Here is a 26789-nt window from a genome sequence, read left to right as displayed (position 1 = left end):
TGTCTTTTTGATTCAAGACGGCTGTCGATGATCAGAACTCTGTGAGGCAAGAAATTATGATAACTCCATGCACTGCATAAAAAAATGTAGGCCTTATATCCCAAATGTCAGACTCGCATAACAATAATTGACAAGTACATCAAAGCAGTTTCAGATCACAGCTCTCCGCAATCCGCAATCGAGTCACACGTTTTGTAGTAAACAGGGTCCATTCAGGGAGGTGGGATTCCCACCTCCCTGGTCCAAGGCACCTGTTGCGCTTGCGCTACATACAGGTGTTCCGAACAAAGAGAATCAATTACAGCTGTCCTAGTATTTTGTATTATGACGTACTATATACTATAGTACATGTTATAATTTGGATCAAAAATTTATCCTCTGAGGGTGATTGGTTGAAAGAGCTTCGCGTGATTATAGGTATTTTCAGCTATGTCAGAAAGTTGACACTCCATAAGTACTATTTACAAAATGACGTCACTTCTATGACGACATTTTGCAAATAGTATATTATTTGCAAAATGATGTCACAAAGCAATTCTGAAACTGTGCGCAGCTCTGTACCCGTCACTCTGTAAAATGTAAAAAAGTAACAAATTTTTTGCCTAATTTCGAGTTCCTAGTTCGAACTATGGGCCTCGGTGCCTACAAAAGAACTATTCACTTTGGGGCTGCGACCCTCAGTAAATAGTTCTCTTGAAGTCACTTCTGCCCATAGTTTTAACAAGAAACTCTCAAGGCCAAGTATATTTGTATATACACATTCTTCTCATATCAACAGCTGGTATACGGTACGCTTTTGGACCACCTTGCGATCGAGCGGCCTCTGGCATGATAGACGGTACGGTACGATATACGCTTTATCGGTCCTCTTTTGGTACGGTATTTGGTACCGTACGGGGTACATACGAGCGCTCCCCTGGCACAGGTACAGTACGGAACGGTATGGTTTGGGGGAGCGCTTGAATGCATCCATACATGGTACGTATGGACTCATATCGCATCTGGCAGAGCGACTTCTGCTGGCCAGAAGTATGCATGCCAACGCAAGGACTTTTGAAAACGGTATGGTAGGTTTTCTTTGTATCTTTGTTTCTTTCTTTGTTTCTTTGTTTCTTTCTTTCATGGTTGTTGTTCCAATTGCTGTCAAAATATATCAATTAGTGTAGTAGATATACTTGTACATCACATTCACAATTGATCTGGTTTCAGGCACCCAACTTCCATCTAGCTGTAACGTGCAAGCTGTGTTTTTTGTTCTAGCCTCGGCAGCACGTCACTATATATAGCCTTTCAATGAAAGCCTTGTGTGGCCTTGTATATGTGTCGATTTACATCCCCCCCCCCCCCAATTTTGGTACAAGACAATACCAGTACAACATGTATAGTTATTGTTCATACACATACGGTAACGTCATTGATGAATTTTATAGTACCCACACAGTCCTACCATATAGCTATGCACAGTGTTGCAGTATGGCAAAGGCATTCACACACACACACACACAAACATACAACAAAACAAACAAACAGAAAGAGAGAAACAGACAAAGAGAGGTGCGATATACTCCAAATAAAAACAAATGCAGCCAGTTAAACCAACACACCAGACAAAACACACAATTTCCATTTCATTGCACAAGTTGCTATAGATTGCTTGGTCCTCCCTCTCTGTCTCTCTCACACACACGTACCCACTTTAAAAGGGATGGCACAGTAATGGCGGAGATAAGGATTGGGCTTTGATCTATCCGTAAGATACCAAGAAACAACTTGTGAAATGGTATTTAAATCATACCATTTTACGAGGAATTCAAAGTTTATTTGATAAAAATCAGTTTTGGAAAGGCTGAGACAACCAAAAACAAAGTGAAACAAAGCGATCGTATTAAAAGCTGGGTCCCACCTTTCCATTTCAAAACCAATTTTCATGAAATAAACATACAATTCTTTTTGGAATGACATGCTCTTTCACATTTCATAAGATGTTTCTTATTATCTCATCAAAAAATGCTAGAAATGTTAAGTCAGATCTCAACCAAAACTATATATATATAAACCTTACAATAAAATTGTCAGGTACAATAATTGAAACCACTATATGAATAAATGTGCAACTAAAAAATGGAGTACATATAAAAAAACACTGTTGCATATTGTTGCTTCAGTTGTAACATAAACAATCCACACATCATAAATCAGGTCCCTGTTGTAAGTTTACTATCTCTTTCTCTCTCTCTCCTTTCATCATGCTCTTGCAATTATCACAAAACAAAAACCACAAGCAAACTAAAAAGCGTTTAACAGCAGATGTCTTACAAAATATATTCAACAATTTTCAGTTTGTGCAGAGAGCTGCAACTTGAATACTTTCCCCTGTATACAAATCATCTTTGCACCAATAACTCAAGGCTTCATTCACCTGGTAATTCTTTCCGTAAAAAATAGTTGTACAAAGTCGATTTAGACATACAATGCATTTTGCACATACATACATACACTGTACTTCTATGATGCATTTGTCCTACATTTCACGAGATCAACAGCCCCGCTTCTCAACCAGTGGGCCGCAAAGCTATTGAAGGTGAGTCGCGATGTCGGCCAAAAATGAAATAGAAAAGATTCATATTCAATCTTAATACTAGGCCTCCAAAAATGTAATGGTAGACAAAGTGGGCCTCAGTTTGAAAAAAGTTAAGAAGCACAGGTCTACAGGGTTCACATATTGATGAATGCATGATGAAGCCAGCTCAATTTTAGAATGCATGCACAGCCTTAAACTTGTATGCAAAGTATCTATGCCTACTACTAGTGATTCTGATTGGCCAGTCATAAGGCGGTCAAACACTGATGTATTGGAATTTATAATTCAAAACATACTCAGAGTGGATGAGAATTGTGATGGAATGTTGCTTACCTCTGCATACATACCCCTGTGCAATTACGGTAGAAAGTGGAAATACAAGTTTTGTTACAGTGGGTATTGTTTTCATGCCTGTTTTTTTGTTTTTTGTTTTTTTGGTGCTATTGGGTGACAACTGGCCTACAGGCATCTCAAGAAGTCAAGAAACAAACAGACGAGAAAGAATGGCACCATTAGGTGATTCATGGTTTTCATATTCTGGAGTAACTACAAGTCTAATTTGTCGGTTGAGAATGATAAGGGCATTAAGTTGCCACTAAATACATAATGTTTGAGGCACCTTAACACCCTTCTCATTCTCAACTGACGAATTCATCTATCTTTTCATCTTCTGTACATCACAAGTTGCACAAAAGATGTTAACAAAAATAGCTTTCACCGCAAACTGCTTAAAATTAAGCCTTAGGAGTTAAGTCAAGCCATGTCAAGTTACGACTTAAGTCATAGCAGACACCTGTATATCATTGCGCAAAAAGACAGGATAATGATGAAGGGACTCAATTAAAACAACCTACACTTAAAAGATCAAAATATGTGAGAGCATAAAATGAGGCACTAGTTATTTATACAGGGAAATCCTGTTATGAGCTCGCTCAATGTGAGAAACTGAATTTAAAGAGATGAATTTGGTGGCCCAAATTTTCCATTACAGCTGTACTGTATTTAGCGGTTTATTGCCACTTGGTCTAATATCAGATGGTCTACTTCCCAGTTCGTCAAACACCATACGGCTAAACTCATTTGGTCTACTATCAATTTCGTCTAATGTCAGTTTGGTCTAATCCTCATTTGGTCTAATCCTCACTTGGTCTAATGTCCAGTTTGGCTAATTATCATTTCGTCTAAGAACCAGATGGTCTAACTGCAATTTTGATTCCTTGGATTTTTCCATTTTGTCTAAAAAAACTGTGGGTATTAGACGAAATGGGCATAGCCCATCTGGAAGTAGGGCAACTGGCAATGATGCTAAGTGGCTATTGGACTAAATGGTCATCAGACGAACTGGTTGTAGACAAAATGGGATTAGACCATGTGGGTTGAGACTAAATGGCTATTAGACAAAGTGGGAGTAGACCAAGTGATAGATCACCTATTTAGCTGGTCTCTTGTTTTAGTATCACATCAAAGTACCTGCTTTAAGGAGGTAAAATCCAAGGTCCCGGCGACCTCGCTATAAAACGGTTTCCCTGTTTTCATATTATAAGCATACATAAAGATACATTCATTGGTTAATTTTATTGCACCACTGCCATGTAATGAAGAGTATAAAACAAATAACATCGCTGATTTTAGCAATTACAAATTCATGAACACTGAAATGTAAAGAAATATTGATAGACTCTATTCTTTTCTTTTGGAAGTCATAATTTAATTTGTATGAATTGAGTATGAATGATGGAAGTAAGCGATTCCCAAAATAACTTACAGGCATGCCTATTTCCTGACCCACGCGATTCGTTCTTCTGTTTCACACAAATATAAGAGTATACAAAAATGCACCATAAGACATCACAGTCTTAAGATGAGATATCATCGCTGGGGCAACAAGACCTCGCATCTACAAAATGTCAAATGTTCAGGAGGGCAAAAAAAAAACCATGGCAGCCAAAGCACTATATCAAATGGGATATCCTTCCCTTTGACATGCCATGGTGGCTTCATTTTTGGGGTAATACAGCTACGATTTGGACAGAACGTCACTTGACTGATTATCTGACCATTAATCAAAAAAGAAATTTTCACCAAAATTTGACACACAAGGTCTTGTCGCCCCAGCGACGATATAGTAAGTGCTGAAACCATACATCTTGGATAACATTGAAAGTAACCCCTGCATGACAGATATAATCAAGTGGGGGCATGGTTATTGACAAATGAAACCGAGACTGAAAGTTTTAAAACATTAGAGTACTGATGACATATCAGAACTTATGAGTAAAACACTTCTGAAAATATCATAACATTTCTGTACACACAGTGCACTCCTGTTATAACGAACATGGATTTAACAAAGTCCTCATTACAATGAAGTAAAAATTCATGTCTCAAAATTATCATACATTATGTATTATATATCTTTACATACTTTATCATTCCGCTATAATGAAATTTAACGAGGAAAAAAAATAACTGCTGGTCCGGAGGACTTTGTTATATCAGAAGTTGTCTATACTTAAATGTGAATAAAATCTTGCAAATTCATAGCATAATCAATTAAAAAAAAAAAAAGTTTTTTACTCCGCTCACTACCTCAGGTTTGACATTTAATGATAGCAGCTTCCAATGAGTGTCTTACAAACCATTTTACAGATCTATGCTTACACTAAATATGGTTTACTCCTGGTATCTCATCAAAGAAAAAAAAAATGAAAACATTCTATCTATTTGTTTGCATCTTGTGTGAGAATGCAGTTGAAGCTAAAGAGCAGCAACAGCTCCCTCCCCCTCCTGGAGACTTGCAAAATATGGCTTCTGAACCCACAATCTCATTCCTTGAGCGATCTGCTTCCTCGGGGTAGTTCACAGTGCCAAAGATAGCCACCCTGCCATGAGGAGGACGCCACCAACGGGCATGAGCTTGACCGGAGTAGGGTCACTGGTCAAGGAATAGAAGTACCCCACCCCACAGAAGCCAATGATTCCAGCTGTCATCAGACTTCCAGTCTTTAGAACAAACAAAAGTAAATATGAGAGATACAGAAAATATGTCGTGAAAGGATCTTTCTCGATTAACAAAGAGCATGCAGTATATGTGTATTTCATAATTTATTCATTTATCTCATATGAAATCAAATAAAATCAAATTAAACAAAGTCAAATCAAATCAAATAAAATAGAATGGTCTGAAATAAAAGTTAAAGTTACCGATACCTTTTCCATAAAAATTACACAATTTTCTTCAGGTGATTTAAAAGAGCACAATAACTTTCATTAAAACCTTAAATATGATATTGTGATATTTTCATTGGAAAACAGAATCAGTTAATTTTTACTGCAAGAACTTTTGCAACTCACAGAGGAATAAAAAACAACAGCTCACCTTAATCCCTTAGTAATCTTTATGTACATCACATGCATATCCAGACATTACAAGAAGGCTATTGAGCAAGGAAACTCAATTTTGATATTCATTTCATTATTCATCGTGGCACAGATAACAGACTTCTGGGCTGCCAGCATTCACACATCAAAATGTGGAAAGGTTCTAAATTGTGATTGGGAAGATACTTCTGTGCTTAATACAAGGCATCAGACTATAAGGCATTAGTGTAGGATGATTAGTCATGTGCTAACCTACCAAGTTATCATTCCATGAAACAACTGGTTTACAAAGTGAAAGAATTCATAGTCCTTAACGCGCAACCGTTCAGTATTCGGTCTTTTAATTGACTAACATCTTGCTCATGATCGTACGATGCAGATCTTGATTCTCTTCACATTTGGTACCTTGCCACAAGAGGGCAGCATGCAACAATTGGTAACAGTACACTTTCAGGTTTTATACACGCTAGTCGTATCGTCCCTTCTGTTTCATAGCCAATCTGCTTTTAGAATTGGTATTTGCGACACATGGTATCGCAATTTCATGTAGTATTTTTTTTTTCAGTTTACCTAAATAAGAAGAGTTTTATTGCAAAACAAGCCAATTCCATTCTAAAAAACAAAGAAAATAGTAAGAAAATATGGGATATTCTAATTAAAACTTCAAGAATATTCCTTGTTATGTTACAAGTGAGGTATCACTGGACAGATTTGATTTTGCTCCATCTGAAGATGGACTTACTTTAAAATGTTTAAGAATGGTACTTAGTCAATTATGCAATTAAACTCTTCATGTGCATTCTTGTTGAAATTGGTACACGTGTATGTCCAAACTTACCAAGAGAGGATTTTTACTCATGGGAACTGCCAGCAGAGCCAGTGAATGAATGAGATGGTACTTGTTGGCCGAGTCAAATGTCTAAAGAGGACATAAATGGAAAGTAAATGACAGATGATGACAAATAAAACAAAAAGACATCTTCACTATGCCATTCATTGATGAAAGGATCAGAAGGGTTAGAGACATTCAATGGAAATTATCATCTGGATCAGAAGAGATGAGGCAACTGAGGCACATGCCTGATGATGCTGATACATATGTATCTGGACCTGCAGCATCAGTGATCATCGCTGCAAATCCCGCATTTGCCTCCTCAGCCATAGAAAGACACACAACACATGATCGACTGTAATACCTGTATCTCACCTGAATTAGCTGACTGGGCTGAGTGGTGATGGTCATAGTCTATCATGCTTAAATTACATACTGACAAAAAGTAATCTTAAAACATGTAAAGTCCCTGCTGCGGATAACAAAAAACAAATTGTGGTGTAGATTGCCTCGTATACTCACTGTAATCTCATGCTCAATTCCACTCCTTAGCTTCAGAACTGTAAGAGAATAAGAATAACCAACAAGCATGTTTATGATAAGACAAAAAAAAAAGAAGACAAAAGGAAACATTGTTCATAATCTGAACTACTGAATCGCAGTGAATGATGTAACATACAGAATCTCCTGCAAGCATTTCTTGTACTTTGTGACATTCATTAGCAGTGAAAGAATGCAATGGGAAACTGCCTCCAAAGATAAAAATAAACCGAAACAAAACAACCACAGGTCAATGACCATTTTGATTATAATTAATATACACATGTCATGAGAAGTGTGTGACTGTATGAATGCTGGAAAAACATCCCAAAAAGCATTCTACTCTATCAGCCCACCAGAATGGCTATCTGGGGCTCTTACCTGGAGTAGCACTCATATTCAGTTGTTTCCAACTTGGAACAACAGTGATTAATTTTACACAACCTTCAAAAACAGCTTTTCTTTAGAATCACAGAGGATGTCTTTTGGTAAGATATCAACCCTTCATTCAACCCTTCATGTGTCCATAGAATAGCAGGGAAATAATGCAGACGTCTTTCTTATCTACCAGCTAGTAGGCCTAAGTGCTTTACTTATATTAAAAGCAGCATGCAAATAATTATCTATTCACAAACACAACAACTTTTTCCTCTCCAATTTTTACCTATGCTCTGTAATCTACACTGAACAAGAGGAATTGAAAAAAAAAAAAACCTTCAATGAATTAATGTATTATAGACAGGTTTGTGTCTAGAAATACACAGCCCAGTCACTGTAAAAACGATGTCTGGTTGGGCTAGTTTGTGTCTCTCTTATGAAAGCTACTGGCACAGTGGTACAATTTTACATGAATGTGCGATTTTCAACCCGTTGAGAACGAGTCCCGAGTATACTCAGGCACATGTCTATGGGAAATGCGTGTTGTAGCAAAATAAGCCCATCCTCAATGGGTTAAAGGTTAGTTCCACACTTCACTCTTAAAACAAAGAAAGGAGGCCGAGTTGAGGTCAGTTTGGTTGTTTTGTTTGCTCAAAAAAAATGGCAGACAGAAAGGAATGCAACTGAGTAGTGACCCTAGTTAGTAGGCTTACATGTACATGAAACAGTGCTATGATGTTGCCTTAAAGGGACATTCCAGACGATTTTCATAATTTCACATCATGTAGTACATAAATCGACAACTCCATGCATAGATTTGTGGAATTTATTGTGGTTCTTGACCAGAGAAACGATACTTTGAAAAACCTTAAACAAATTACACTGAACAAGGATGATGACATAGGAGGTTCACATATTTCAGAAATGTAGCAGTGTAATTCCATTACAATACCGCTTGCTTGCGAGTTCACCTGTGTATAATCTATGCATGCCTTCTTCTTTTGTTCTGCTTCCTTGAGCCCCAACTCATGGATTCTTGTGGTGACTCTGCCATGTCATCATCCTTGTTCATTGCAATTTGTTCTAAATTTTGAAAATATTCTTATTCTTCATCCCAATTACCACAAATTCTGAAACTCTGTACTCAGTATAACTAATTTATAGTTGTTCAAATGTAAAAATCTGAAAATCATCCGGAGGTCTCCTTTAATACTGAGCTGTTGAGTGTGATAAACGTGTACTAAATTTTGTATTATGATTTGTCTCACCTCTCTGTTTTACATGCAGACATTCATATATCATATGTGAAAATGTTGGGGTTGTGATTGCTTGGATTTCTTTTGGAGTATACAAGTAGAAGTACTTTGTAGTTGTACATGAAGCAGGTTGTCTTGTATTAAAGTTGCATATGTATTATAGAAAGCCCAGTCGCTGTAGAAAACGTGATATTATTGTACAGCAACTCCGGGCTGTATAGGTTATATAAGCAGTAGATTCTATGCCCCTTTCTATTCAAGCTGTAACAGATATCTTGGGAAACGAGCTGGTATTCTGCAGTTTTAAGCTTGCTTATTTAGTAAACAACATTGGACATACACCACACGAATAGTAATATGGGTGGCGTGTAATGTCATTACATTGACCATCTCCTTGTGTGATATCACCTTGCACTGACTACAGCCGACCTTAGTCATGTATAGTGCCAAACGTAGACGGGATAAGCTTACTATTAAACTCCCCGGCTTTCAGTTTCATAACATACAACTCTTACCATGCGCCCCGTAGGCACCCAGAACGATGGCTGCGAAGCCCGAGACCCCGCCGATGCGAACGAACATACGACTGTGTCGGGCCATCCTGGCTTGCTGGCTGCTGCTGGCCATTTCAGCAGGTCGTCTTTCCCTCTCTCAACTCTCTCCCTCGTCTGTTTTGAAGTGGCAGATTTTGTGTTCGGGCGAATATATGCCCAAAATGTGCTCTCAACTTCAAGACCAACAGGCTACGATAACACTTTTTCTAAGCCCTTATCAATGATATTCCCCCTATTCACAGCGGTCCCACCAGTTACCAGGTACCAGTCTACGCGTCCGTGCATGCATTACCGTTCGTGCACGTTCTGGGAAAGTATGCATGTGCAGCCGTCGCGTCTCCTCCTCGATCCTCCCTCTTGCGCAATGCATTCAGTGTTCAGTGCGGAGGGGGGGGGGGGGGGGTGGGGGAGGGGAGGGGAGGGGAGGGGAGGGGAGGGGATGGGATGGGAGGGGAGGGGAGGGGAGGAGAGGGGAGGGGAGGGGAGGGGAGGGAGAGGTTGTTGTTGTTGTTGTTAGTTTGATACTGCACGTGTGTCATCACATTCAGTTGTGAACTGTACGCCCAGTGATATCCTATGTACTATTTTGTTGAAATTAAGGGGAAAATAACTGTGTATTATTCGAATGGGAAAGCTCATACCAAGGTATCTAAGCCCTACATAAACCGCAATCATGGGAATCCTGAACAGACCGTCATCATCTATCAACTGAGGCCATTTTTATGTATTTTCTTCTCACCCGGATGGTGTCACTGCAATGAAACAGTGATAGCCTACTTGTGGGGCTCCTAGTAGGATAATCCTACCCTCCAATATGCCGGCCAATCCTAAGTCTGTGTGGTGTTTGCTGTCAATGAGTGTCTTCTTTTCCCAACAGAACTACAAAACAAAACTAATTATATACGCAGCATAAAATTAATCGTGGCAGACATACAAATGCTGGGCTTCATGTGAAGTGCAGTTAATCATACACGAGTAGGGGGAAAGTTGGGTGAAGTGGGACGAAAATTGTGATTTGATGAATTTTCTCGAATAACTTCTGATATTGAGAATGGGGCACTTACCTATATGTCTCGGACCCAAAGACTTACAGCTGATATACTAGGCCGCAGCCACATGATGGGCTGATACTTCATATTCCTACAGACTCTCATTTTTGTGTTATCATTGATTAACAAAACAACAACCAAAAACTTCTGAACAGGGTAAATTGGGCCACCATGGGAGAAGTGGGGCATTGGTTGGGGTAAACTGGACAAATAGTGACTATAGACGGACAATATTACAAACATTATCATATGATGTGTTTGTGTGTGTGTGTGTGTGCGCGCATCTAGGCCCTATGTGGGTGAGTGCATGACTGTGTGTGAATATTTACACAGTCATGAAGAGTTTCATCGCAAAACGCGATATACTAGTATCCATTATGGCCCATCAGAGAAAGTTACATTTAAAGCGCCTGAAATTTAAAGAAAATGATATGAAGAAAATCTGTGACATTCTTATCATTACTTTGAATAAAGAGAGAAGTGGGAAAGTGATGATGTCCCATAGGCAGTTTACCCCATCCTCACCCCAAAAATTCAAAATAGCGGCTAACATTGTGTACATTTTTTGGAAAATCTTTTAATGCAAATAATATTGGAACTCATAGGGCCTAGGGCTATAGATAATGATAGCGTGCTAAGTGCCTACTAAAGCTATATAATGAATTCAGAAAGCACTTCACACTAAATGCAAAAAAAAAAAAAACAACAACAAAAAAGTGTGATCATTAAAAAATTAAAAATTAAACATTCCAGGAGAGTTGTCGGCAGAGCTGTTACCTTGTGCTAGTGCTATGATGCCAAATGCCTCATAAAATAGGGAACAAGAATGGAATGCTGATTATAGTTTAAAACTATTTGAGATGTGAGATATGTCCCACTTCTCCCGCAGCCCATGCAGTTCACCCCACTCTCCCCTATGTATACTGTATGATATATTACGATACTTTACATAATTATAACGCTTTCATGGAGTTTTACAGTTAATAGTCATGGTTAAAGGGATGGTACAGTTTGGGTTGAGATGGGAATTCAGGTTTTGATTATTTACGAGATAATAGAAACTTCTTATACAAGAGATATGAAATTTGAAAGAGCATACAATTCTAAGAGGAATTCCAAATTTCTTTGATGAATACCGGTTTAGAAATGGCTGAGACATAAAAAACAAAGTAAAACAAAGTGGTCCTAATATAATGAAAAGGTGGGACCCACTCTTTTGATTAGGATATCTTTGTCTTTGGATATCTTCGTCATTTCGAAAAACCGATCACTGGAAATAACATCACAGTGCGAATTTAACTCCATGTGCAAATTGACAATGTAAAATAAAGTAAAGTTAAACAAAGTGGTAGAAGTTTGGACATGAAATAAGAGCCTAAATAGGAATCTTAAAGTTCTCATGTTTTCCGGAAAGGATGATATTGGTCACGAGCCCTATATATTAGCAGGTAACGTGACAACATCATGAGCTCATTTTGGTTATAGACTCTAAATACTACCTTTTTTTTTAATGAAAATAACGTCATGCGAACATTAAAGTCCCATTACTTTCTTTTTTTTTGTTAATTTTTTAAATATCATCAATGAACAACTATGGTTGTTTACTTTTGAATTTACTCTATGAATTCAAGTCAACTTAAAGGGAAGATAAACCCCAAGAACAATGTGGATTGAGTGAAAGCAGCAACATTAGTAGAACACATCAGTGAAAGTTTGAAGAAAATCGGACAATCGATGCAAAAGTTATGAATTTTTAAAGTTTTGGTGTTGGAACCACTGGATGAGGAGACTACTAAAGGTTATGACGTATGAGTGGACAACCATACCAAGAAAATATAAAGAAAATACTACAAAAATCCATTTTTCATGAAAATTACAAATTCCATCAACTTGATATTGACATATGTTAAGGGTAGCAATTATTCCCCCTGCTTTCTGAAAGCTGTTGGTCCACTGCTCTTTCATAATTCTAGAAAAGTGAATTTTTGTTGAATTTCCTTTATATTTTCTTTGTATCGTTGTCCACTCATACGTCATTTCCTCTAGTAGTCTCCTCATCCAGCGGCTCCATCACCAAAACTTTTAAAAAGTCGTAACTTTTGCATCGATTGTCCGATTTTCCTCAAACTTTCACTGATGTGTTCTACTAATGTTGCTGCTTTCACTCAATCCACATTGCTCTTTGGGTTTACCTTCCCTTTAAACATAGAATGCAACTGTTCTTTAAAGGGTGTACAGTTCTGGTCGAGGTGAGGATTTAGCTTTTAACGTTTTGCGAGATATTCAGAAACCACTCTATGAGATGTCAAAGAGCATGCAATTCTAAGGGGTATCAAAAGTTTATTTGATGAAAATCGGTTTTGAAATGGCAGAGATATCCAAAAACAAGGTGAAACAAAGAGATCATAATAAAAGGCGTGGCCTGTCGCCTTTTATTATTATTATCACTTTTTTGGATATCTCAGCCATTTGAAAACCAATTTTCATCAAATAAACGTTGAATCCTTTTTAACATTATACATGCTCTTTCATATTTCATAAGAGGTTTCTTATTATCTCACTTGGGAATATTCAAAACATGAATCCCCACCTCAACCAGTAGTGTACAGTCCCTTTAATTAACATTTGAAGCACTAGATCCAGGAATTGAGAAAGAATTTCGTAGTACATTATATTACATGGTTATAATAAGGTATACAAATACAAACGAGCAATCCACGCACCATGTGGTACTCAAACAGCGCCATCTCAGGTCACTTTCACCTTAGCTTCGCGCTCCAGGTCTCCGTAATATCCAGTTGAGACAAGTAAAAAATGTAGTGGATAAACGATTTTAAAAACTTGGATTCTATAGAATGAATGAATTATTCGTGTTTATTACCCAAGCAAACTCATCTTTTTGAAATTAAATCCTAAATTTGAAAGGGGGGTTTTCTGTTCAAATCTGCCCGTATGAATGATGAATGATGAAGTGTCCCCAAACTCAAAAAGATTTAGCAAATACAAAGAGGTCGATGGAACGCTCAGTTTACGTTGAGAAAATCGGACCATCCGTTCAAACGTCATGAATCTGTAAAGTTTTGGACATTCCGACATTCCGTATGTTGCCCTATGACGGGAACATCATTATCTTTTTTTTTCTGTGATATCACGTAGTATTGTTGAACGAAGCGAAAATACAAAACTGAAACTTGATTATATCATGTTCAGCACAATGTAAAGAATAATATAGATCGATTTTCATACCAATTCATAATTTCTTCTTATGGGGAATGACCAAGTTCTGGGAAAATGGAGACGCCCACTAAAAAGCAATGTTTGTAAAATGTAGCTCCCTCAAATAAAAATCATGTCGCCATGAAAATTACATGCACGGAATAAAAAACAGACAAACAAACAAACAAACGAACGAACTAACTAACGAACGAACGAGCAAACAAATAAATAAGCAAACAATCACCAAATTCCACGAATAGAAATGCAAAAGTTTCTTTCCAAACTGGTGAAAGGGAACGGTAATATCATTATGAGAGCTGCCGACCATGCACTATACGACAGCCTAAGCCATGAATGGATTGTCTAAAATGCAAGTCCACAACGATATGTTCAAATGTACTGAAACAGAGTAAAATCAAACAAACAAACGGCTTTATCAAAATCACAACCAAAATCAGAAATGTATTCAATTTCATGTTCCACACTTTTTATTTCTGTGATTTCAAGAGCAACCACATTTTTATGTAAATTACAGGTGAGAGAGTTGTGAGCTGATGGCATTATCTCCTCAGCTAATTTGCATTCTGTGGGTGCCACCAATATCTCTATTCGATGAAGGCTTGTGAAAATTCAAAATCCATATCTTTCTTATTATCTGTCAGATTCTGATAAAATTTGTCCCATTTTGATTTTATACTTTTTAGCAATATTCACTCGCACAAGTGTATCTTGCACTTTGAGCGCTGATCCTTTGGGGTCAACATCGTGCCTGCATGGTATCGTTATAGTAGCATCACCCTCATCAGTTCAAGGCTAAAGGTGATCAGAACAACAAAAAAAAGTTTTAAAAATAGTCTAGATAGGGGAGGAAAATATATTATTTCAGTCTATAGTCAGTGTTTCGTTATCAGTCAGAAACTAATCCATCTTGTTACTGCCTTAGAACATGACAAACGGGAAAGCCCAAGTCTGAACGAAGAGATGCCAGAGCAAGAGAATTACGATGATAATAATAGTCATCATACCAATCCTGGATGATATCAACGATGATTATGACGATAGTAATGATGATAATAACAATAAAAATGATAATAATAACAAGAACAATAATGACAATAAGATATTATAATGGTACTTAAGATGTTAATCATCGTGGTAAGTGGTTAAAGAAAGTAAGGTTAATGGTATAATACATGATAATGATGATGATGAAAATAATGATGATAGTAGTAGTAGTAGTAATAATAATAATAACAACAACAATAATAGTAATAATAGTAAAAATAGTAATAATAATAATGATAATACTAAAACTAATAGAATAATCAAATAGCGGTAATTATTATAATGATAATGATTATATTGCCAATACTACTAAAATGATAATGATGATCAAAGAAATGATAATAATAACATCTTAAAATCAATATCATTTTAAGAGAGACAAAGATAAGGATAGAAGATGATAGAACACAGCAATACATAAGGGAGGAGGAAACCTTTACAGTAAAAATCATAAGTTAGCATACAATGGAGTGAATAGGAGAGAGGTGGAAAGAGATAGGGATGGACAGAAGGTGAAATAGACAGATAGATAGAGAGAAGTGCATGGAGGAGGAGAGGGATAGAAGGAGAGGAAGAGAGAGAGAAAGAGAAAGAGAGGGAGAGAAGGGGAGAGAAGAGCAGAGGAAGGGAAGTTTGGAATTCTACATCATGGATATAATTTAGACCTAGCTGGAGATCAATTTATTTTGGTTTGTGTCAGGTCTCTTTTTATTACTGGCCCTTCCACGCCCTAACAGTGTACTTTTCTCTCACTCCGAGAGTCACCTGTACTTTTCTCTTCTCTTTGCTACTCCCCCCAAATCGAAACGTCCATGCAGTGAGGAATACTATGGATATCACTCGAGGGAAGCAGCAAAAATGAATGTGTGGTTGGTAAAGTATGACATTGAGAAAAGGCCAAGGAGTTTGCCTTTGCCCTTGACGGCATCCCATCGCGTGGTCTTGCAACCCAAATGACGCGAAGTGTTAACGACCATTAATTTACTAGCTCTGTGTAAGAATTATTGTAGCTTTTTCATGTCATAACCAATGTTATGTTATTGCAAATGGCGATCTTTGGTCAATATTTCTACACAATGAGTAAATATATCACGATATCTGTCAAGTTGTTTACATTATGTAGGCCTATACTGTCATATCATATTCATGATAAGTTTATATACATATTTTCATTAGTATAGCGTTTTAGATTATAACGTTTATTGATACCCATTATTGTCATTTTTTTTTTAATAGCGCAAGAGGGCGATATGCGCCTTTTTCTATTTTCTGTGGAAATCGTCGTCGAAAATGTAGAATGCGACAGATCTGGAGCCTTTTGCATAAAACGTTTAACCTGATAAAAACTCTGGTAAGAACTCAAAGCTCAGGTTAGTATGATTCCGCCATTGACAAAATCTACCTGAGTTTTTCTCAGGTAAACAGTTTAATGCAACAGGCCCCTGAATTTCAACACTGCTCATTGCCGACACGACATAAGCAGTTACATCCTAAGCCGTTACAGACTGTATAGCTATATTATCGAAGAAGTCGTTTGACTGTAATATAGGTTTTCCCGGCCAATTTCGCACTTTTGTCAGTCCATTCGATAAAAGGTTCATTCAATTTGGCGAAAATCCTCGTCACTGCACATTCTGTCATTCAAAATTGCTACTTGTTCGTTCAATATTTAGCATTTCGATCAATGAAATTCGCACATGTGCCTTTCGAATTCGTAAAACGGGCATTCAAATTGGCACGTGCTCTTCAGTCATTCAAATTCGCCAGCACTGGCGGAAAATGGTAATTCAGTCGTTCAATTTCGCGTATGGGCAGTCAAATTCCAAACATGTTCATTCAAATTGGCGCAATGTTATTTGAAAAGGTGAGAACCGTGATTTATTTGTATTTGAATGTGAATTTTTGTTTCATCCACACACTGTTAAGTACATAGTAAAGGTATCTTTGACCCTAAATAACTCAATTTTGTTGTTCTGTAACGCCCCTCTTCTTTCATACATGTTATCAGAACTATACATGTACCAGTACCATACATTCTCTTCACTACCTAATGTCCAGTTATGGCAGCACAAGTTAGATACAGCCGTATCTCTCAAGAAGACAAGGAAACAATCATAGAAGAATTTGAGGGTAATAACCTTGACAAACTGATGGGTAGAGCTGATCCAAGAGCCTTATTCCTAGTGATGATTAACGCAATATAGCACCCACCAAGTGAAAATAATGAAAAATGCAGATGAAAGAAATAATCACGATGTAAACTGAAACCTTCTTCTCCAAATTAATGTCAAAACAAATTTAAAATTAATGTATCTGTGAATGAAATAATGCTATCGAACATTATAAACACATACACATATCTTTAAAGTACTGTTGCAAAGATGATATCAGACTAACGAATGAATACGAAAATATGAAATGTTATGATTCTTACAAACAATACCCATGATGAATGAAAATGAAAAAAAAAAAGGAATAAGAGCATAAACGTTTTTGCTAAATTGACTGCAGTAAATGCGAAATTGGATGCCCAAGAATGAATTCGAATGAACGAGCGCAGCGTATACGTGGTCACGTGACTATATCATGCTAAATTGAATGAACGATTTGCGAAATGGTGCTTGTCTTACGAATTTGAACTGAAAAAGTGCTGATTCGAATGATGTTAAAGGTAATTTGAATGCTCCAAAATGAATTTGAATGAAAAGATTATAAAATTGAAATACCGAACATGCCATCTACGCTAAATTGTGCTAAATTGAATGCAGCAATTAGGAATTGGACTGAAAAAAGTGCGAAATTGGCCGGGAAAACCTATAATATTTTGATGGACTAGAGCAATGAGAGAACGTTCCACAGACAAAGACGTTGAAAGAGAACCTTTTTGTTCAGACGCTGTAATGTGATTTAATTTGGTTGATCCTGAAAAGGAAACTATTCACATCCTTATAGACAATGATGAGATAATGCTATACGTACCGATCAGTGTAAATATTCTGTTATTCTTTAAGCACTGCCCAATCTTATTCTTTTTTTTTGCGAAAAATGCAAGTATTTTTCTCCACATGCAAAGAGAGTTTAACATAATAAAAATGAATGTTCTTTCATTCTTTCGCTCCGCCACTACTGTCGACCAAACAAATTAAAATATTGAATACACATATACCCTCTTGCGCTAAGCGTGACAAATAATATAGGGACATCATTAAATGCTGAATTTATAACGTATATTCTATGACACAAACTAAATCATTAAGCGCACATCAATAAAATGTCATAATGTATAACGTATTATATCAATATGCATGCTTAAATCAACTGTTCGCGAGCATATAGCGTCTCTCAGTTTATCCAAGAAAGCTATTTAGTATATAGTAAATGTTTTCTGAAAGCTGCACCGAAAAAGAGGCCTCTCGTACTCTCACTTTCTTGTTACACGCCTACAGTATCTGATGATGCATCACAATATATAAGCACACCGGAGTGTGTGAGAGCAAGCAGAATACACGATGTTTTAATTTGTGATCCCTCTGTTCTTCGTCAATGGCAGAAATACTGCGCAACTGCAAAATGCAATTTCCAACCGTGAAAAGTAACTCAAAGTTTATCATAGTTCCTCGTAAAAAAAGAAAAGTTCTATTAGACGGGGGTTAAGCATTAAAAAGGAAAAGGAAAAATATTCGTTTTAAAAGTGCGAACAAGACATTGCAGAAATAAAAAGCAACAACAAAAGAGTCGCTAAGTTCATTATGCTCCTTACACCCAACACAGCTTCGATTATGACGTCGTACTTTTTAAGTACCTTTGAAAACGCAAAAATAAGTATTTTGATGGACAGACAAAAAACAATAACAAACAAAATCACAATTTGGCAGCGACCATTAAAACATGTCAAAAGAAAAAAAATGAAGAATAAGTAGTTGGCGAAGGAACAGAAGATGATGGACTCGGGGGAAAAGTGTTTCCTGTAATTGCAGGTAATTTCCCTGGCTTGCAGGTCACAGTTTCCGGTCGTTTCGAAACGATTTCCTGTTCATTTTGTCCCCCACTTCAACGTCGGAATGATTTCATTTCGCGACCAACAGAAAGAGGAACACATTATATACCCAAACGCACGCAGACACATTAAAAAAGTTTTCTGAGAGAATTCATTGTTCATCGCCACGTGCTGTGTGGTGATTTCACCGCTGAAGGCATCAGATGCCATTTCTACCATTTTTTTTTTGTTTTTGTTATTTTATTTTTCCCTATTTCCCCCCGTTTTCATGAAGGTGTCACCACCGTTATTACTTTCCTGACCACGCGAGCCTTACTGCGCCACTCGACATTCGTAGCGGGTAGCAGCTAAGCGATTCGGCCGTCACGATGGGGCTGGCTGTTTGCGAACAATTGTCATACTGACAGCCGCAGGCGCATTTTTGTTTACTCGCTATTATTTCTCTCTCTCCCCCCCCCATCTTCATTTGCCTGTGTCCTCCATAAGCCAGTGATAACAGCCTCTATCAACATTGTCATTTCTCGATGTCTCGCTTTGTATATTTAGTTGTAAACACAAAGATGTAAAATTAGGAAAGAATTAGCACGTAAATGGAAAAAATTGCAATTACTTTTAAGTGGGAAGCTGTGACAAAAATGTTCACGAGTTATTCTCACTTTTTCCATTTTTTTCTCCATTCATCAGGGTTAATTTTTATCAGTTTACTTCTTAAACAATGCTGAAATAGAACAGAAAATAATGTTTCAAACTACACTGTAAGTTAAGCATATATAAATGCCATACTCTCTGTGAATCAGGCTTTCTTCTTTGTTTGCTTGTTTGTGTGTTTGTATTTGTTTGGTCTTAGATCCTGTCACTATGGAACATTAATGACAGATCACGAGAAAACTTCAGTGAAGTTCATTTAATTTCCACAATTAAAACGCGTACAGTGATGTGATAATACACCACATATATTATTATCATATTTCACTGTTGAAATATGAGTTGGCTCGTATAATGTCTACAAAGAATTGAAAATCAGAGGGTAAATCGTGGATGGGGAAAACAGAAAGGAAAATATGATAAAAAAAAAGAAGAAGTCATAAACCCTTTATATAAACTCAAACATTACAGGAGGATATCAGTGGTAGACAAATGACTATTCGATTATAAGAACACACACAAAACAACAAAACACACTTAGTGTATATATCACATTTGTCAATCATTACGAGAACCAAAATTACAAACCTATATCCCTTCTAAGTCCAGACAACATAGAAGAAAACCACGCAGAAAATCAGCACAAGTATAATCATGATAAATACAGCACACCCACACACATAAAAACAGAGCGCAGAATAATTTCGAAACTGCGGCATACGTTGCGATGCTATCGCATATTTTTTTTTTCCATGTCAGGAACTCAAACATAAAACACCCCCTCACCTGTAATATTGAGCGCAGCGTGTGTTGGAAGGGCGTATGTTACATCCTCCCCATGGTTTTCCTGTCTCTCGCTGCAGAAAGCCTCATGATCTGGTCCACTTATTTAAGTTATGTTTCTGTAGATGTCTGCGACAAGAAAGTCATCCCTTTCCTTCTCTACTTTTGTGCTTCCTTTTTGTCGATTAGACTTAAATGAATTAAAAATGACCGTAAGTATAACAGCACATGTTCTGAGAATGCCATTACACTTTACAAAAAAAAAAACCCACAAAAAACAAAACAACAACAACAACACAAAAACCAAACCCAAAGCCAAACAAAAACGCAGAGACAAACATAACGACAACTAACCTTGAGAATATTATGTGAAAGACTTGTGGGATACAAAACGATGGTCTTGTAATGCACAACTATTTTGATTGAAAGGCTATAAGATGTTGAAATGTAAATTGGATGCGAATGTGCGGGTAATTCTTTTGTCAGTGGAATGTGTCTAGATCAATGTCATAAGAGGAAATCAAAGCTACAGAAAGTGTCATTATTATCAGATTATCTCGTTTTGTGAAATTCAGCACGGCCAATATTAAGGATAATATCAAACAAAACAAAACAAAACAAAAACTGCGTAGAATTTTGAAAAGCTTGGGAAATAAATAGCTTATATAATTATATATCAAACGGTTGAGTAGAATCAAAATTTTCCTATAATGAGGAACTGATGCACAAAATAAAACCTCGACAATATGAATGATGCCTTTAAAATCGTAATGATTTTGTCATAAAACACTGATAATATTGATATATCTGTGGATTAGTTTTTACTAAATCATAAATGATCTTCACGAGATTGTGTTGTAGTTTTAATCATCAAGGTATTAGACAGTGTGCATGAAAATGTTATAAGATATTCTGGACCTTCAATTACCTCTCCTTCAATTCACTGTAATTTCAATTCAATTCAACTACGTATAACTTCCAACTATTTATTCAATTCATTCCATCCAACAAAAGAATGGAACAAAGTAAAAAAGCATACATTACACCAATCATAAAATGGCTGTATCAATTTGTAAGAAATGCATAATATCCAAATCTCCATATCATTTTCATACATAATTTTGAAAATTAGGAATGAAATGAAATGAAATGATATGAAATAATGCAGTTTATATCAGAGAAACCCTCCCTGGTGGCATTGCTGACGTAATGATTGATTTTTTTTCTCCTGTCGGTGGCAGACATGATGGTTAAGCTGTTTTTGTTTTCTTTTTTAGGAAACAAGCCATCTCTAACAAACGACAAACTAGAAATCACACTTCACCTAAATGAATGGACAAAGCTGTGATCCACGAGTGACCCACGAGTGATCCACGAGTTATCCACGTTTTAGAAGCTCCGCTTTTCAGCAGATCACACTTTTCCCGTCGCTATATCTATTTTTTGTCACTATTGCAAATCATGCAATGTTTTCTCATTGTATAATCATTCATACATCCTGTTTTATATGATACTTTTTGACTTATACTTTGGGTGCTCTTGAAAATTCGACCCCTTCAGAGAAGAAGGCATCATAGTTGGGACATTGATACTAAGGATACTTTTCGTATATTACGTTTTTCCTATGCGCATTACTGCATGTTTGTTCGCTATAGATTCATTACAATGATTCACTATCATGTTTGCCATTGTTGTATTATGCACTGTTTATATCACAATGTATCGTTACACTATTCCTCTGTTACAGAAAAAAGTAAAGTGTTTATTACCCTGTTTTGTCGAAAAGTAAAGATAAAGTTGGATTTGATTTGAATTTAAATTGATTTTTTTTTTTAATATAATAATGACTGAATTTAATATAAGTATTCCTGTCGTAACATCGCGTTTATTATGGAAGAATGGGCAGGTCAATCAGTGGCATATCAGTAGAAGACATGATCACCAATTTTTCTCGTCTGATTATGTGGTTGCAACTAACATTGGAGGCTGATGGTTCATGGAAAAATACGACAGTTTAAAGTCCCATACATTTCTTTATTTCAAACATCCGAATGTGATGAAACTTCTCCTTCTCTTCCTTGTTGTTGTTGTTTGGTTAATGTCACTGCATTCATTACATACACGTACCAGCTTAATTGAACGTCGTATAAAATTTCAATTTGGTAATTTCTTCACACCGTCATGTCGGAGACGTTACTCAAGTCTTTTCATTCATTCATTCATTCATTCATTCATTCATTTCATTTCGTTTACTTCATTTCCAACAAATATAATCATTACGTATGAATACACATAATAACATGCACAGCAGTGTACTGAAACGAACTTCATTATTATTTGCCAGAACACATAATGCTTGCCAGTCAGTCTAATGGGGCTACTACTTATCTTTCGGAATGCTTTAGAACTTGCCTAATATGCTTAGTTTGTAAATCTATCATTACATTGTGCAGGATTGATGTAAGGTAAAATGTATATAGCATTAGTATAAAAGTCATGAGATAATCACTGTAGATCCCGGCTTTAAGGCCTTTGTTAAGGACTTTTTATTTAAGATATGATTTGATTTGATTTGATTTGATTTATTGGTTCCGGCATTATATCATTGCTTATGCAGATACATACACATATATCATATACATTGTTGGTACCATACATATAAATGGATATACATAAACATTAAGTGCTAACAAGGTAAGTTTCTTCATTACCTTTAGAATGTACAGCAATACAGTTTCTTCATTGCCTTTACAATGTACAAAGATATGATGATGCTTTTAACATTTCTATAACTGCAGCTTCTTCTTAAGTGAAAAATTTATAGATATGTTTTAGTTACCTGTGATGTTAAAAAGTTAACATGAATTACATTTCTGACGATGCGCTAGGAAAAATAAAAGAAAAGAAAAGAAAAACCTCAGCGAAGAAGTAATTCTATGGTCCTTACTCAAGTATTTTTCTGCATTGACGGTAAACATTAATATGGTGTCTACTTAATTAACATTTACGAAAATCAAATTTGTTGTGAATTTGGTCTTACAAACGATGAAAAATATCGCATCCTAAATATTTGAAGCATGCAGGTGAAACTATGATGGGTGGCTGAGAAGACTTGTCCATGGGAACATATATGCATGACCAAAACAATAACTGAGTTGTTTGCTGAAAACAGGGTACAATGTGATTGAATACTCTACAGCCTTTGTTACCACAAACTATGAATATTCATAAACGTATCTATATATTTGCCAACTAGTAAAAAACGAGATAAGAGCAAGATTGCACTAATTCCTACATCATTTTCAAAACCACTGACAATGTTATCATGCAATCCTGAGAAGCGCATACTTGGCATTTCATTTTTTTTCCAATTTCAAATCAAGATTCATTTTCAATATCACATTTTATCGATACAGTTCCCCCCAAAAATCAATTCAACACATAGATACATAAACATACATAAATGACGATATTTGTTCGAAATCGTTGTATATTGGAAAGATCGAGGCCCACGTAAAAGACAAGCAATGTACTGTGTATTTCTTAACTTAATCGTCTTTGTCAATGATATAATAATATAATATTAGTATCTTTGATTAATATGACGATTCATTTATACTCATATCTACTCTTACTAATCTGCCAAAATCGCATTTATACAACATTAATTTATCACCATCACAACTAGCTTCCACACGTACACGACATCTTAAATACAATATTTATTCCTATGGGCGATGAAGAGGCTTATATATGATGCAAATGCACAATACCTTTGGAATACCTTTATTTATATTTTGTTGTTGTTGAAAGTTTTCGGAGGCTTATTCGCGCGCAAAACAAATAAGTGAACACATTCACTGTAGTGAACAATAAAGAGAACCAGTTATCACACAAAATAAGAATAAGGTAAAAGAAGGGATAGAACCAAATTTACCCAAATCCATCACCCCCCCCCCCACATGGCGTATCTTGCGGATGTGATATCAAACACGCGCCTTGGTGTCAAAATGACATGACGAAACTGCCGCAGTTTCGTTATGTTAAATTTTAATCATAATTCATTTCATTTCATTTCATTTCATTTCATTTCATTTCATTTCATTTCATTTCATTTCATTTCATTTCATTTCATTGCATTTCATTTCATTTTATTTTATTTTATTGTGACATTTGCATATTCAAGCGAAATCACTGCAGCTCATTTATCTTTTTTTTTTAAACAATAAAATATCATCCTGCATTAATCTTGTTTTTTTTTTCATACTCTATGCAAATCTTCATTTTGATTGTCATCATGCTTAAAGCATAACTGTGATTGGAACAGGGAGAAAAATATAAAAAGTACAAAGATATAGATGGAGAGAGAGAGAAAGTACAAAGATAGATGGAAGCAGAAGGAAGGAGAGAGAGAGAAAGAAAGAGACAGATAAATGGATAAAGGATTCCACTTTCTCTTTATCATGTCCATTTAACTGTCACTGTCGCAGCGGTCTAGATGCAATTAGCGTGGCTTTTATCTCAGCCCAAATTAGCCAGTCCACGTAATTGCCCCTGCACGAAATGACACGGAGGAGCGAGACCACTGGATGCGAGGACGTGGTTCCCTGAGAATCGCGGTAGGGTCCCGTCTACCCTTTCGCCATAAGGCGCGTGAAAGTGGCCGAAATCGCGCTGGGACTCGTGGTGTTCCGTGTGCGAAATATGCGACCAACTAGCTCGGTGCACCGCCGCGCATCCCGCAGCAATTAGAGCGCTGACGCCGGGTGCCCAAGCGGGCGCAGTCGGGCACTCTCTGCTAGCTCTCTCCTTGCACGCTGCGCCAGTAAGGCCTAAACATGAGCGAATGCATGCAGCGAGACATGAGAAATAAAAAAAGAAAAGAAAGAGAAAAGAGTAAAAGAAAAACAGGTCTCCAAAAGAGAGATGTAAATGCTAAGCTTTGCCATTTACTTCGTTCGCTTAGTTACTTGCACTTCGCAGTCATGTCTTACGACAGCATCCGAAAAGGGCTGGATTCCACCACCAATAAGCTATGGAACACAAATCGTATCGTAAAACATCAGTGGGATTTAATGCGCGCCAAACGGCTTCCTTTTGCGGATGATATAATGGTTACAAATCCAAGATGGCGGTCACAACTTCGCTTCCGGCCAGGCACTACCAGGTATGATATCTATGTAAATATGCAGAGATCGCGTAATTTCACGAAGTATTCTCTATCCAGGGTGCTACAGGTCTGGATCTAACCTACGAATTAGGCGATACCATCCAGCACCATCAGGTAATATCGCCTGGAATAGATGGTAAGTGAACAGCGGCACAAGAGATCATTATTAGATTGAAAAATTCTCCACAAGGAAAGAAAGAAAAATGGAAGAAAAAGTAAGGGAGGAGAACGAAGGCACCTCAGGGTACATCATTATTACATTGTCAGGGAGAAGGTTGAAACCTCTGGTTTGATTAGATTTAGCAATTGTTGGCATTTTCATCCGGGGATCCTCCGCCATCAGTCGGCAGCACCGATGCCATGTCACACCCGACGCCGCTAATCGCAGCTGACACGCGTGATTATTCTGTCTTGGCGTTGCAGAGCCGACAGTTGACAAGCAATCGAGAAGGTCTCCAATAAACGCTCGTTTGTGCCCATCGTTTTCCGCCTTTGCAAGGCGTTCCAACCCCCCTAATTCGATCGGCTGAAGGTCAGGGCATGCTGACGTGGAACTGGCGAGATTGACACGCTAGGTGTACTCTACCTTCCTCCCAGCGAGCTCAAGGAACACCGAGACACCTTTTGGTCCCGCCACCTTTATTTTTATCAGGCTATCAGTGTGTCCTTCGAAGAACTTTTTAGGTCATACGACTGGCGGCAACAACATCCTTTTGCACGTTCCATTCTTTGAATATTCGTCAAGTTTGTTTGTTTGTTTGTTTATTTCACATTGTAAGTGCCCGAAGTATCAAAGTAATCACCAGGGTGAATTTACTGAGGAAATCTCACCTTTACGAGCTTCTACCTCCTTTTCCTTTTGTTACCACCTTTGCTTATCATAATCAGGTTTATCAAATTTGTCCATGTGCAACTTTTCATTTCTTTTGTGTTTAATCACATTAGGGTTTGTCGTGTTTGTGCGAAAGAGATATAGATCAGCCTCGCAATGGCTGACATTTTATAGTGCCATATAGTCCTCTACAATGATACGGAAACCGTCATCCCCTTAGACCTTATAGTACCCCTTGCTTAGACCTAGACTTGATCTGCAGACTTTCAGGTTTCGTGGACCATCGGTCCCAAAGTGTTGCTGATTCTGTGTGCGGGATTCCCCCTCTCCCCCCCCCCCCCCACGATCACTGAAATAGAAGACAAAGAAAGAATTCGAGAGAAAACAAAAATGCGACTCCTCTTAGCTAAATCCAAAGAAGAAGCTCTAGAGGATGCACCAGAGATGATAGGAACAACAAAAGTCATGTGAACAGCGAGATCAACTGCGCTGCTTTCGGAAAAGATCGCA

At 37.1% G+C, this 26789-nt stretch overlaps 1 protein-coding gene across 1 annotated transcript; it reads right to left on the bottom strand.

Annotated features, from left to right (window-relative positions):
- Window positions 1–4780: 4780 nt before the first annotated feature.
- On the bottom strand, window positions 4781–9750 carry LOC140244673 (transmembrane protein 256 homolog). Its single transcript, XM_072324293.1, has 4 exons — window positions 9484–9750; window positions 7317–7354; window positions 6801–6881; window positions 4781–5584 (listed from the first exon to the last, which is right to left on the bottom strand). Exons 1-4 carry the CDS (start codon window positions 9593–9595, stop codon window positions 5441–5443), a joined length of 375 nt encoding a protein of 124 aa, XP_072180394.1. The 5' UTR covers window positions 9596–9750; the 3' UTR covers window positions 4781–5440.
- Between the last annotated feature and the right edge of the window lie 17039 nt (window positions 9751–26789).

This window comes from Diadema setosum, chromosome 21 (assembly GCF_964275005.1).
Source record: "Diadema setosum chromosome 21, eeDiaSeto1, whole genome shotgun sequence".
NCBI classification, from domain to species: domain Eukaryota; kingdom Metazoa; phylum Echinodermata; class Echinoidea; order Diadematoida; family Diadematidae; genus Diadema; species Diadema setosum.
This window is presented reverse-complemented; position numbering and strand designations above follow the sequence as displayed.